We start from the raw sequence: 15,320 nt of genomic DNA, 5'->3' as shown, positions 1-15,320 counted from the left end.
GGCATTTGGTGATGCTTCCATTACCAGCAAAAGCTTCTCAGCATTTGAAGAAGGATCCATGCCATCTAACGCTGCTCAATTACTTCTTAACTTGGACAGTGTTATTAGCAGGAACAACTTTCAGCAGCAGAAATGTCAAAGCCTGCTTTGCCATTAAAAACCCTCTTGTGAAATGAAACCTGGGGATTACTTGGGGAGGGATTTGGTTACATCTGTTTACAGCATTGCCAGAAGACAGGATCACCCCTGGTGCAGGTGACACCTGCAGTAGTGCTACCCCTCTGCCCTAACGTCACCAAGAGCCACGTGTCCTGTGCCACCTCGTTCCAGTCTGGCATCCAGGACGCTGTCAGAGGTGAGATAAAGCACCAGGCTGGGAGGATGGACTTTCACAAGTGCTAGCAGATATTAGAGCACTGTTTGTAGCACTCTACTGTATACTGGAGAGCTGCTTCATGGTACAGCTGGCTACAAGGTAGCAGACAAGAACCAGCTTACAAATTTCAGTCGCTTCCAGCCCTTCAACTGCATTCAACTGAACTCTGACTGACTGAAGCTGGAAATGCCCAGACCTTAAATGACTGTACTGAAACAGGTGAATGTTAACTGCTCATACAAGTCTTCAGAATGTGAATAAAGGTGAGATATACTAAAACCCTCCATCCTTTTTAAAAAATTCCCCAAAGAGGAAGGGGGAAGAAGTCATGTCTCATTCTCCTCATTCCAAGTCTTGAAGATGCTTTCTCAACACAGTTCATTTCCAAATTCATGCAGCAACCTAGTAACAAGTTAGAAAAAACAAATGAAGAGGCATGCATGCTTAGCTGCAATGCCTCTGTAACTAATTGTGTGCTTGAGGAACCAGCTGTACCTCAGCTATACAAAAAGGCTAAGCATGTTTCTTTGGAGGCAGAGTAATACCTTGTTATTCTGTTTTGCTCAAGCTGTTCCTGCCATATCAGGGCTGAAGGAAGCTAAGCAGACCGTAATCTGGCAAAAGGAACAATGTAAGTAGTATTCCTTTTGTGCCCAGGGGCATGAAAAAGGACAGAGTGTGATAGCTGTGAAGCAGAGTTCCTGAGAATTTTACCCTGTAGAGTGTACAAGGGCTCTGCCAGCTGGCTTGTCATAGACAAGAAAACTTAACTTCTCTGCACCTCTCTCTGAGCCAAGGTTTGATTATCTTTTACAATCTGCAGTGCAGGGAAGTTCTTATCATATCCACATGTCCTATAATCTCCAGCTGATGCAAGTAAAGCAAATGCTATTTTTAGACATTCTCAAAAAAAAAAAAAAATTGGAAATCTGGCATGACACTTTGTACCTGTTTAATGATACTCAGCAATGCTTGGGCAAGTAAACAGTACTGTGTCTGGCTGAGGTTAATGATACAAAGAAGGTGACACTGAAGAAACAGAAAAAATATGCTACAAATAACAACAGAAACCAAATTTCATCTGGAAGTGCCAGGAACTGCATGCAGTTGGTTTCTTGTGGTGTGCCCACCCGAGACACCGTTGCTCTCCATGTCTCCCACCTTGCACCTGGTTTTCAAGAACAGGAAATCCAGATATGTAGGGTTGAAAGAGCCAGGACACTCTCAGCTCACATCCCCAGACTGAGAGGCCTGAACTTTGCAGGGGTTGCTGTATGCCTTTCTTGGGTGAGAATCTAAAGTGGTGAGGAATTCACAAGCTTACATATCTGAATAAGTGCAATTCTCCTTTCCATCATCTTCATTGTTTCATTTATTTGAATCTTCATTTAGACCAGGAAGGCGATAACAAAGAGGTAGGAAGCCTTATAAATTGTGTTTTTTCAGTGTATTGTTGCTAGGAATTAATAAATTTCCCTTTGTAAGAAAACCTTATTTTTCAATTTGACAATGGAAATTAAAGCAACCAAAGGCTAGACATATATTGTTAATAAAATAACAATTTTCATTATCAAAAGCTTGAGATTTAAAATGGTAATTAGAACTCTTTAATCGATGTCTTTGAAACAACTAATAAAAGCAATCAGCTGATTTTGTCTAATGATAACTGAATGGAAACCAGAGAGGAAATTTAATTAGCAGTGATTTTATTAGGAAGTAGCACTTTTAGGAGAAAAATTTTCACCTTCTGGAGTCGAAATTCTCATTGATTTCTCACTGACATACAACTTCCTAATGAAACTCCACAGGATGAATCTTTTCCAATCTACATAAAACTGACTTTTCTCCTTCCTTCCCATTTCTCACACATGGATAAATCCAATTTTTTTTCATAAGAGAAACCCTATTGATTTCTGGAATATGAAATACGAAGTAATGTGAATTGCCTTAGACCAGATATTTGTGTTCTAGAAGAGCTACTCTAAATTTCTTTGTGAAATACCACCTTTTCTATCCAAGAATTTTCTAATCCTTCAACGGGTAAATTATCGAAATAGTCCCATCCTTCCTAATCCAAGCATATTGTCCTCTATAGCCCAGATGCAGAAAAAAAATTTGTAGATTGAAAATTTGAATCTTGATCACAGATACAAGTATAGCATCCCCAGAAATAAGTTTCCAAGCAAAACCTGTGGTTTGCAGGTGAAGACAATGGCAAAGTGAAGAGGTGGGCTTTGAACCACAGAGTAGGGAAATGATCCCCACACTTTCTTCTGGAGCACCCACTTCCAAACTGTCTTTCTCAGGGGGAGAGTGCAGTTCCAATGGAAAAGTGCAGCATTAGATACTCAAGCAGAGGAGGCAGTGCCCATTGGGCTGACCCCGAGGCTGGGACACGCTTAGCTGTGCCGTAGGTGTGGGCACTGAGGGCTGCAACATCTTCAAAAAAGATACCTCTGGGTGGCAATCAGCTCCTACTGTTTGGATGCCACTGCATGCTGAACAAAGGAGGAACTGGTGCCTCAAATGCCAATGAGATACTGATATTCTAATTACTGGACACGCAAATCTTTGAGAAGCAGTTCCTATGAGTTCCTATGAGCATCTTTAATCTCTAATTTGAGAAAGGTACAATCTGGCACACTGCTTCTGAAAAAACTTCTACCTCCTGCTGTAGAGACTTATAAGATTCCCTCTAGAACTGTAAGGAGGTGCACTGAATAGCTCTGGAACAGGTACAATCACCACTATTCCTGACAGAGGTTTTGTTAACACAACTTACTGGAAAAATTCTGGTGTGAGAAAGACCAGCTGACATCAACAGGGAGCAAGTATCGTCTGAAAATTACCAACATGCAAATATCATCCTGCAGGCCAAACTGAAATAATCTGCCAGGGGAATATAAATATATCTTATTAAAAAAGAAAAAAAAAAGGAAAAAAAAAAAAAAAGGGGGAAAAGAAAAAAAAAAATCAAAGTGTCATTTAAGGACAACCTTACCAGGAAATTCAATATTTGTAAATGAACTGATCATAGAAGATTCAGGTGGCTGGCTTTATAAATCAGCATAATCCCAAATCCAAGTAGGTTAAATGGTGAAAGATGAAGATATATAACATCCCAAACTATAAACATCTGGAAGACCAGGCTTCCTGGGAAAAACATAAAGAGGTTCTTATCCTGTACTTACTTTTGTATTTTGTTTGTTTAAAGGCTCCTTCTCATTCCAGGGACACTGAGGAAGCTATAATTGTCACTTGGAAATTGCAATTTGGTACAGCTTTTTCATAGCTGTCAGCATCGGCAGCAGTGGCTTTTTTTGCAACTAGCCATGAGAAGACATGATCCCTGCAAGCCAGTCCTGAGCACTATATGAACCTCAGGCAGGACTGTCTCAATCCCTTTGTGACTTGCCAGCTTTGGCAAGAGCAGTCTGCTAATCTCACAAGAGTTGAATCAGTATTAGAGTATTTCCTATAAATAGGAAGATAGTCCTGGGGTATCACCCAGAACTGACCACACATGTGCGGGGATAACAACATTCCTGTTGTTATAAAGAAATCAATTTCCAGTTGTGTAAGTTGTTTCATGTTATGTTCTTGGGTTATTTTCTTAGTAATTAAGCATTTAAAAGAAAATCCTACCAGCAATTCCACCATTTCATGGCCTCATTGAGCTACTTTGCCTCATACAGACAAAAATCCCATAACTCAGAAGTCTGTTTCTGTGCCGGCAAGATTGATAAAAAAGAAAATCTTCCACCAAGCAGCAATGTAGAGGTTCAACTTCACTGAGACCACTTAAGAGACCAGCAGTCTCTTACCATCACTCCAAGAGCTTCTGTAGAGTAAGGAGAGCAGACTTGTAGACACCTATATGTCCAAATCCCACTGGAGGAGCACTTTTTCTTCAACACTCACTGAATCTTGCTTTTCTCCTGCACGATAAAACCTTCTAGTTCTATTTGGACCTGAGTTCTCAGTCCCAAGAGCATGTGGTTAATTTCTGGTGACGACCAGTGGAAAAGATTAAGGCTATTTTCTGAATTTTAGTGTTTTCCCTAAGGGGATTTCTTGTACCAACACCGAATGAATTAAGTCCTTTCTCTCTCTCTCTCTCTTTCTCTCTCTCTCTCTCTCAGATAACCAGCACCTGAAGGTTCAGAAGCTGGTACAAGCCTCAAAAGGCTTTCCTTCCATCAACACTCTCAGTGACAAACTAAAAGAATAGAAAAAAGCTCATTTGCCAAAATTCAAGGTCCCCTGGGCTGTCAAAAATTTCCAGCTTTCAAAATAAAAATGCATTTCTCCCATAGTGCATTTCTTCCCTGAAATCTCTCAAATTAATTGAGATTTACAAAAGTGTGAAAAAAGAGGACAGTTTGGCCTGGAGAAAGTTTCTTTACATTTCAGAGGAAACATCTGAGGAGAAAAATCCTTATTTCATAGTTTATAAAGATTTAAAGAATGAACTGAAAATAAATGCAAAATAAAACCATACATTTTCAACCAAATAATTTTGTATTAATGATTAAGGAGTACATGTTTTTATACAAACCTCTTCTTCTTCCCAGTCTATCAAGTCCCAATCATAAGCAATTACTGCTCGCCTTCTTTTCCAAAACTCCAGAAAAACAGTGGCTAGAGTAAGCAGGGAAAAAGATGCAAAATTGTTTTTAAGTCAAGAAAATGTTAATGACTATCACAGGACTGTTGAATGAAGCTGTTACATTATTTTAATTTCTTTGCATAAATGAGTTCCTTTGAACAGTAAATCATGCTGATGATCAAAACTGCTTTCAAAAAACATTGCTTTCTAAGGATTGGTTTGCTTGCTTCAAGTATGATTGAGGCTTTAGAGACTTCATTTAGTGCTAAATGAGAATGTTTAATTTCTAACCAACCAAGGGAGTACTCTCAAAGAATAAAATTGTTTCTGTGAGTCATCACTGCTAGATAAAGCAGATTTCTGATGAAGCTAAGGGGTTTCTTGGGGCCATTGCACATAAAGGAGTAACTTTCTTTATTTGAAGATCATTTACATTACACAGAAACCAGAACCCAGAAGAAGCACAGTCCAGTGCATTTGAAAATGTGTAGAGTACTACTGGGAAAATGGGAACTTCTGGTTTACACCTTTTTAATTCAACCCCCTTTTTTTTTTTACAGTATGTGAGTTCGTATATGGGGTGTGGTGTTTATGTCTGATAGATAAACATTGTGTAGTACAGCCCTTATTGATAGAGTTCAAGATGGAATAACAGGCCTGCACATGACTGCTACAGGAAGATGACTGGGAGTAAAATTAGACAAAGCTGGGAGGTTATATTCACGTTCTGAACAGAAGTTAGAACAGTACAGAAATTATAGGGTTAAATACAGTTGCTGCTCCCTGGATGGAATGCGGGTGGCATGCCCGAAACCTATTCCACCATGACTTCCCATATACCTAATCTGCAAATTTAAGCACGTGCTCAGGGGAATGGAATGGAGGGTGGAGCAGAAAGGAGACACAGAGGTCAGGCTCTGATGTAATCCTTGCCGGGAGGGGAACTCAATGGTCCTTTGCAGCTGATAAACGGCCCAGCACCCATCAGCTGGGGAGATAGGAGAAGGTGTCTTGTTGCTGAGCCAGCAACTGTGGTGAAATCGTTGTCCCTGGATGAACTGGGTTAATTAAAACCTAACTGTAATATTAACACTCACCTCCATCCCAAAGTTACCTGCCTTCAAGGTACGACCTCTCCTCACTGGGCATGCACTTTATATTTCATTGACTATATCTTTAAGAGAGAAGTGAGAGAATTTTACACCTATCAATAACAAAGGTGTGTATCACTAGAGCCACTCAAGCTCCAGCTAAATGTAAACAAATAGTATAAAAGTAAGTTAAGAATGGGGATAATTAGAGAAGATTCCATCATAACTTCTGGGATCAGGGGACGGGCTGAACCTGTCTCCTCCTCCAAATAAATGTCTATTGGGTAATCATTGTATTCTATGCTTGCTGAGTGATCATCTTGAGCTAGGTTTGATTGATGATTAGAGCTTGTCTGGATATTGCTTTGAATACATTTTTGCAGTCTGCTACTGTCACTGTCAATCTTAGAACTTTAACCTGCCACAATTTTCCACTCACATTGTGTGTATTAATAAAGAGTGTTGTCCACTAAACTGTTGGTATGAGTCTTTCAAGGGCTCTGGCAGTTGCCAGCAATGGGCAACATGAATTAAAGTGTGAAGACCTGGGAGGGGGTCTCTCTTCTGCTGTTGGTGTGTGTCCCTGAACAAGTCAGTCAAACCATCCTCTGACCCAGTGGACAGCTCATTGGTGAGTCACCATAACAGGGCATTGACAGAGTGATCAGACACAAAGGTATTGGCTTTCCTGGAGCACTGACAGACCAACCAAATACAAAGGATTTGAGGAAATTCCCGCTTTGATATGACAACTGTGCTCTCATTTTGTGATGGAAAGAAAAATCAAGGAAACAGTAATAGCAAAATATGTTCATAATCCAAAGATTAATACTCAGCCTGCTTAAAGATACAGTGGTGTTAAACATTTATTTTGTGTAAAGGATCTAGAAACTACTTAAAGCTAACACAAATCAATGGGCAGGCTTCCTCTCCCACTGTGAAGTGGAGAGGAAGGCTGCCCTTTATTGCTCACTGAGAAGCAGCAGATTGATAACCAGAGAACATAAACTTCTTTGTTCATGAGCTAGCACAGTATCAGCTGTAACAATGTCACAATAGTCTGGCAATATAATTCACATCCAGTCATAAAAGAGTCTCCTTAATGGGCTGTTTGCCCTTCTGCAGCATATTGATAAAAATGGGACCTGATACTAAGCCCTGGCATCTGTTTGGCAAAAGTTAATTTTTAGATGGTAAGATTTATGTTTTATTGTACTAGCCAGTGCAGTGAAAGTGTGCTTAGGAAATAAACACTGCAAGCAGACAAGGTAAGGTATCAAAAGCATGTGTAAGGAAACAGATATTTGGTTTGAGGGCATTTTCATATATCAGGTAATTATTTTTCTGCAAGTTGGAATTATGTTACACCAAGTAACAACCACTTTGATTTTAGTCTAATAGAGAGTCATGAGCCTAATGCTTCTATAAATGTTTGTAATAGTTGCAATATGATTGGTTGTGATCAGCAAAATCAGTAAGTGCTAATGAGGCTCCACTGCTACTGAACCACAACATGGTTCATTCCTTGATTTTTTTCCTGGTAGAACTGCTTCTCTCATATCAGCTGATATTGAATTATTTTGTTCAGGCTAAACAAGTAGTCCTGTACTGTTTGGAAACCTAAGAGGAAGAAGCCTGATTGATTTCTGCCACTTTGTTTCCATTCCAGAAAGCTGCTGGTAGCAGAACTCCAGTAGGTATTTGAGTCCCAGCCCTGAAGGTCTCAGATACATATTTGTTGAACAATACTTCTTTTCTTTCTTGTTTTTCCCACACCTGGAGTGAGGAATTTATGCCTATTATGTTTAGCACATTAAGCACCTGTCAGAGTAAGTATGTGAAGTTCCTGAAGCTTCTTTAGAAAATTATTTTCTAATTGTTAAGTAGCAAATATGATGTTCTGTACAGTGCTGTTTTAGCTTTCACTGTGTTACACTTTTCTCCCTTTATCCAGGTCAGTATGCAGCTTTTCCTTGCTAGATATTTTAAAATGTGCTATAAATAACTATCTTTGATTGATTCACTGTGCTACTGAGGTTTTCTAAAAGCACTGAATTTTCAAATTTTTCTGCTTATTCTCTAATTTGTGCAAATACCCTATACAAACTTCAGCATTCTTTTCTGACTTTGACATTCAATAGGACACAGTTGTATTTTCTCATTTGTGTAAACCAGATCCTGAGTTTTCTCAAAAATTCCTGCTTGGAATTTTGCATTTCTTCTTGGCCTTAGCTCCCAGATCTTTTACTAGCTTTTCCTATACTACGTTTGTCCTACTTCAGAACTCAACCTTGCAGCTGGGTCCTCATTATGCACTTGTACAAGCAGCTGTCTTAACATCATTTCCTCAGATGCTTTTGTAATAAGTTGTGATCTTATCTTGAAATGCAAATAGCCTCTTGTAGAAAATAGCTTTACCCTGACCTTCTCTCAGAAATCCTCTCTCTATTGTATTTCAGAGCACCATTTCATATATCCATCCTGATTCCTAGAAAATATTATACACACAAGGAGTATTGCTGAAGAACATCCTTAAATTCTATCTTCTTGGAGAGCAGATTAATGTCAATGTTTTATGCTAGAGGCAAGATTTGTATGAAAGTAATATCTTTTATTAGACCAAGAGATACATATGGAAAATTGTTTTATGTTGGCATTTCTTATTGCTTGAAAAAAGTGTTAAATTCTTCATGCCAATCCTCTTTTTCCCCTTCCAGTTTTGCCTTTCAGAGAGTGTTCTAAAGCTACATCCTTTATCAAAGGAAACATGCTACACAGGAAAGAATTTCAAAAAGGATTTTTCTTGCATCCCTTAGTTCCCCAAAAATGTGCGCAGAGAGAGAAACTACCACCAGCCTACTCTGTCTCCAGCATGGCTTTAGAAATGATAAATTGCTGGACTTTCCTTTTGAACAGTTACAGAATTTTGCTCTAGAGTTTCAGGAAACATCTAGGCAGTAACAGCTTTACAATAGATTTCCCCAGAACCTCAACTGGAAAAGCAAAATCTACAATTCCATTTGGCTTGACTGAAACATGCTGGAGTCAACTGAGTATCAAATTTACCTAGATTTTTTAAATGAGAATTACTTTTTCATTCACTTTAAATGTCAACATTTTTTTAAATTAACATCTTTCTCTCATTTTTCTGTCTTTGGTAAGAATCTAATTTAGGCAGTAAAAGGAGAGGAACTTTTCCTAGATATGGCAGCTGCTTTATTGTCGAGCCAAACATTTCTCAAGGCATACATCAAGAACAAAGCAGAGGTGTTTCTCCCTAGCACAGAAACACAAAATATGATATTGCTTCCCTATTTTTGAAAGCTCTGAACATCTGGAAAATGTCATTAAAATTATGTTCCAGCTTCTGAAATGATCATATCTCAGTGAGCATCAATGGCAATCTGCTCACCAATGAAAAGAAATTTTAAAAATGTTAACGATTACAGGGACTCACTTTTTCCCTATAAACCACAAAGATTAATAGCTTCAATCTGTTTGAAAGGGTATTTCCTTCAAGAGAAACTTATACAAACGGATAATGAATTTCTTAAGTGCACTGAAGGGAGACTACCTTTGTCATTTGATAAATCAGTTAAAAGTGAAAGTTTCCTTAAATCATATGGCCACACCTGGTTTTGAAACTCCCAAGCAAATGGCTGAGGCTTCTCTCTCAAGATGGGAGCTTACTAATGGATCTAAAGACAGTGAAGAAAATACTTTAGATAATAAAAGAGTAAACTCTGGCTAAAGAGGTAACACAGTTCTAGCTGCCTTTTCTTTTTGCTTTCATTCTCTTCTTATGAAAGCACTGCCTTAATTATTTAATATGTCAGTGTCTGTCAAACTGGATGATCTGGAAGCCTGAACTTTTCACAGACAATATTTTATGAGCTTGCCAGTTGTTTCATGCTGACAGAAAAAACATTTCCGCAATCAAACTGCTATCATTGATTCTTCTCTTCCTCTATGATTTACTGCCATGATGGCAATGCCTGCAGCTGCCAGTAGGCCTACTGCAGACTGAAAACCCATTTAACACAGGCAGTAAGCCAGCTCCTAAATACAGTACCAGAAAATCCCTGAAGTGTGTGACTTCCCTTATTCAAATGTTGCTTTAGCCCTATCTGCATGGAAAATATCTCCACAATCTCACTGTTTTCTCTGCAAACTCTTCTTTAAGGAAGTGTGGTTTGTGTGGAGCCAGAGGGTTGCCCCATTCCCCAGACCATACCCTACACTCACAGCTCCTGCTGGTGCTGCTCCTCCCTCCATCTTGGCAGCCAGCTCCCAAGCACAGTTTAAGCCAACATAAGTGCTGGGGAAAGCTCTCACCTCAGCTGCTGTCCTATAGTCTCTTCTCCACTAGCCAAATTATCTGGGGGCAGCTTCTGTTGTATGTTTTTCTTATCTCACTGTGGACTTAAGTGCTGTAGATGCAGGGGTGGGCAGTGCATTGCTCAGCCCTGGCGGGCTGGTGTGGAGATTCCTGGAGGGAATCGGGTCTGGGAGTCTGACAGTGATGCTGAAGGAGGGGGAGAAAGGAGAGGCTAACCAGAGAGAGATGTGGTTCCTGTAAACTAAAGAGAGGACAGAGAGAGGGCCTACAACATTTTGTAGGCAGGCATGCTCAGCCTCCTCAGGCTTTGTTCACTGCTCAAAGGCAGTGACCACAAGGCAGCACCGGGCTTGGTGACCTCTGTGGGGGACTACCCTTACCTAGAGCTACTTTTCCTATAGCCCTGGATCTGGGGACTGCTAAGACACAGAAACCATGCTGTGAGCACAGCTGTTTTCTGAGCACTGTTATTGTTAAGGAGAAACAAAAGCACTGGTGAAAAAATCTGCACTCTAAAGAAATGCTCACCAGCAGTTAGGAACACTGCCATAAAGGTTCAGCAATGTTGACCCATCAGTTTTCCTAGCTAGAGATGTCCCTGCTTGTACATTGTCTTGGAAATTCTCAATGTCTGTGAACACATGGAGAAAGAGTTTGGAAAAGCTGAGTAAGCATGTAAAAGAAATCTTTAAGGCTTAGAAATTTTTGGTGATTCTTAGCTCTATGTAGCTCTAAAACAAAGATGAAATATCAAGCAGAAACATAAAGACTGCATGATCTCTGGATTTTGCTTAAATGTGATTTGTCATATTTGAATATTTTCAGTATTATATGAAATGGCTTAAATAGGCTTGATTGGTAAATGACCTAATTTAATTGGAGGAAGGAACTAAGAGACAGGTAAGCTAATCTGTTCTAGTGGCTCTCATGTTGCCTCCTGGATATTTCTTGTGGTTCAGTAAAAAGATTTGCAGTTTTAAATTAAGATTATAAGAATTACTTGGACACCTTTCCAAAGCAGTTGGAGATGTGTGAGTAAGAACAGAGAACAATGACTAAATCCAGATAGCGCAAGGACTCGGATGCTGTTTTGAGTCACCTCGTTGAGCCATTTTCTACAGTTGTTAACCTTCTCTCACAATGGATTTGTAGCAGCTAAGAGCCTGGGCATGTTCAGGGATTGTTTGAAATAATTTTTTTGCTGCCAGAAATTACTGGTTCCTCTTGCCTTCAATTCTGCCTACATGACATAGTAGGAAAAATAGTTGAGCCAAAAATAGAACATTTCTATGGGCAAAATTCAGCCTCCATGGCAACAGTTAGACCACACTCAGATCAATTTTCCATTCAATGAAATCTTTGATTTATTTCATTGGAAGTTTACTTTAACTGCAACCAGCTTACATGGATTTAAGTTTTTCTGCCTTTCTGCAAGGTGGGGAAAAAATATTACTCCATTTTAATACTGACACTAAAGTGAGCTGCCCTAAGCTAGGAGAAGCCCTGAGCAGTAATAGAGAGAGGGCCTTAGTAACAATGAATTTAAAAATGGTTAGAAATTCCCACAGAATTATATATATATAAACTACATAGACACTATATAACTGCATTCATGTTTTTGTTTTAATTAAAATAATTATCAAGTAAAAACTTGATCAAACCAATTGCATCTTCCTTTTGCAGAAACAGAAAAATCTCTAGCCTATATTCTTGTTTTCAGTGTCAGATAAAAAGTGTGCTGGAAAACAAAAAGGCCTATGCTGCAACATATTCTTTAAGAAAAATATGTTTTGATGTACTTAATATCAAAATGAAAACTTACCCCACACTGCCATGAAAACAGCAAAAAAGACAGTAGCTCCATTGTCAAAAAGGTGGGTTACCTGAGAGATATATTAATAATATGATCAATTTTTGTGATAATGGGCCTTTATTTTCAATTTTCATCTACTAAAATTAATGTGATCATGAATTTAGCTGGCCTGACAATCCTGAGGATCCTTCCCTTGACATGTGAAATCCACCTGTGAATTGACAGGACTATTTGCCAGCCTGGCCTGGGACTGTCCCCTGCCAACACCAGTTGTGAGCATCCTTTCAGACCCAAAGCATTAATTTTATGGAGCCACATGGAGAGGATGGATGAGAAGATAAAGGCTGATGTCAAGGACACCGTAACCCATAGCTCTGTAACACGACCTCTGACACTGCTGAATCTCTAAGTGCAAATTGCATTCAAATATTTTACAACCCAAATTAAACATTGGTGAAAGACAATGTTAATGTTGGCTGAACTTGATCTGTCCCTTCAAGATTTCATCTATCCATGCTCGCTAAAGACAAATGCAAAAGGCAAAACTCATGCTTTTACCAGGAAGTATCTCTATTTGCATAACATAAAACATACCTTGGCATAAATGCAGCTGTCTGACAACCTCATGAAGGGGCAGTATTTGTCACATATGGGACACATTATGATATCTGTAGCTTGGCAGACTTCTTTACTGGAAAAATAGAAAAGACAAAAGTTAATAGCTTGATTACTACAACAATTAGCACAACAATCTGTCTGGATTGATAGGCTTTGCTAATATTCAGTTACTTATTGAACAAAACTGGTCTGTAACTGAAGCCAACATGTTCATAACTGCATGTGTATAATTAATATTTGCTGATTGTCTAAGACTACAGAGTTTACAGTCTCTGCAGAGTGCAGTTCTCCAGGGACAACCTAGCAGTATCTCTTTGCCATTTCCAGCTTCTCCTTGTGTCAGAGTGACCTTTGGTAGGAGGAGGTGAGGATAACTTCAGACAAAGTTATTCTTGTGACTTAAGTGCACAAAAACTTAGAGATGCAGCACTCAGCAGAAGGTGCAGGGATTTCTTCATCCGGGGAATGCCTCTCTGTGGTGGATCTTGGGGAAAGGCCTTATAGAGAGTGAAAATTCCCCACTCTTGTGCTGGCCTCTTAAAGAGTAATGAAGGAGTCTACTTTTTCCCTACTTTGTTCTGACTTGTCAGCACCATTAGCAACTGGAACTGGGCAAGAAGCATTTCCTTTAATCCCAATTCAGGAGCCTAAAACATGGGAAGTTTCATACTGGGTACCTTATAACAACTAAGCAGTCTTTTCTTGATTATTCATTCAATAGTTCAAAATGAAATAAGTAACAGCTTGTGGGAAGATCTCTCAAATTATCCATAATAACCCACAGTTGCAATTTCTTTATAAAAGTTCCCACGTTACCTGACTTGGCAGTGGTTCAAAGTGGTGACTCCATACAAAAAGACAAACAATCCAATGAAGGCAGCTGGGAAGAGCATCCCTGTGTACCAGCCTAACCAGGCAAAGTACAGCCCAATTTTCTCACCAAAATACCGTCTGTTTTAAAACAAAACACAGCAAAGTTACCTGCTAATTAGAATAATCTACTTAATCTTGCTCATTAGTAGAAAAAATATTTCTATCATATCTGAAAAGTAGATTAAAGAGGAGAAAAAGCCTTCAACTAAGCTTCTAAATACACACTGAGGTACCTGCCTCAGTAATGAACTTAAAACATTAATTTAAAAATCCAATGACCACAGTTTACAGTTAGCTAAGTGGTGACCTCATGAAGGAAACACTGAGTTACTTCTAGAAAGCTAGTTCTTTGTATTTCGGAAATTGATGGTGTGCTTTGATTTTGGCTGTTTGACTTTACTGCCTGAATAATTACATTGAAATAAATTTTATCCCTAAAGCTCGTATAACAACAAAAATTATTTCAGCTCAAATTAGTTCTAAGAAATCAATTAACCAGAGTTCATTCTCCAATACAGTTTATTTTCATTTGATTATTTATTTTCTTAGCTCAGTTCCTGGAAAACTAATTTTTTATTATTCTACTGCAGTGGAAAGTGAAGTGCAAGTAAGGTCCATCATCTTGCAATGGTTTGAGGAAAGCAGTCTGAATTGATCCTAATTTATTAGATATATTGCTCAAAAACTAACATCAAAGTAGCCAGGAAGTTCCATCTTTCTACATACATATTCATTAGCAATTTTCCTCCTCCCAGACAACCAAACTTTTATTTATGTGCTGGAGAATACATCAAGCACACAAAAAACTGTGGAACTCATCAGCAGAGGAGCAGGCTCATGTTTTGTCCTATTCCTTTGTGCACAGTAGATTTTAGGGGATTATTTGCAAGATTGGTTTTAAAGAATGATGCAAGATGATATGCTTGTGTTTCAGAGATTTTGTAGACAACTTAAACTTGCATATCCACTCAATTTGAAAATAGCTGCCTCTGGAAACTCACCCTAATGATGCAACTTCTGATGTATCCAGAGAATAAGTGCAGTGAGCCAGCACTGCTGGTTCCTCTACGCTACCAGAAAAAATCATTGGCCAAACTTTCTCAGTGAGAATGGAAAGACCTAGGACTGCCTCCAGCACTGGGTGCAGTGGAGGACACTTGGTCTGGACTGCACAAAATTAGCAGTTTTCAAGTTGTTATTAAAAATTTCCAGTGTGGGAAATCTGAGCTCATGCTCTGATGGAAGATACTGATCTTCAGTGACTATTTTCATTTGAGTTTACCAGCTCTGTGTAAGAAGCCAAGTACTGTCATTTTGTTTTTATTCTTCTGTCATTCAACAGAGACTCAAATTCACAGCCTAAAGAGATGGTAAGCTAATGCTAACATGCTCAGTTCTGACAAAGGCAACAGGTCTGATTGTAAAAAGACACACGGCAAACTGCTTTTTAAGACCTGACTTAAGAGTGTAAATGAAACCTTTGGCCTGATTATTTTCCTGACACCTAGGATGTCAGTTTGTGCCTGCACCTCCAAAAATGCAAACTCACATTTGAGCTTACTTTCACTAAAAATGGATGACCTGTTTTTTCTCCATGTACA

General features: G+C 38.9%; 1 protein-coding gene across 1 annotated transcript in view; it reads right to left on the bottom strand.

Annotated features, from left to right (window-relative positions):
- The window catches only part of ANO4 (anoctamin 4), a 116,096-nt gene that overhangs the window by 26,841 nt on the left and 73,935 nt on the right, over nucleotides 1-15,320 (bottom strand). The window contains exons 12-15 of the mRNA XM_053942483.1: nucleotides 13,663-13,797; nucleotides 12,823-12,919; nucleotides 12,238-12,298; nucleotides 4,935-5,017 (exon numbers count right to left, since the gene is read on the bottom strand). Coding sequence (XP_053798458.1) covers nucleotides 4,935-5,017; nucleotides 12,238-12,298; nucleotides 12,823-12,919; nucleotides 13,663-13,797 — 376 coding nt within the window. The remainder of the gene's footprint in view (nucleotides 1-4,934; nucleotides 5,018-12,237; nucleotides 12,299-12,822; nucleotides 12,920-13,662; nucleotides 13,798-15,320) is intronic.

The sequence above is a fragment of the Vidua chalybeata genome, chromosome 5, assembly GCF_026979565.1.
Source record: "Vidua chalybeata isolate OUT-0048 chromosome 5, bVidCha1 merged haplotype, whole genome shotgun sequence".
Classification (NCBI taxonomy): domain Eukaryota; kingdom Metazoa; phylum Chordata; class Aves; order Passeriformes; family Viduidae; genus Vidua; species Vidua chalybeata.
The sequence above is the reverse complement of the archived record's forward strand: the minus strand, read 5'-3'. Positions and strand labels throughout refer to the sequence as shown.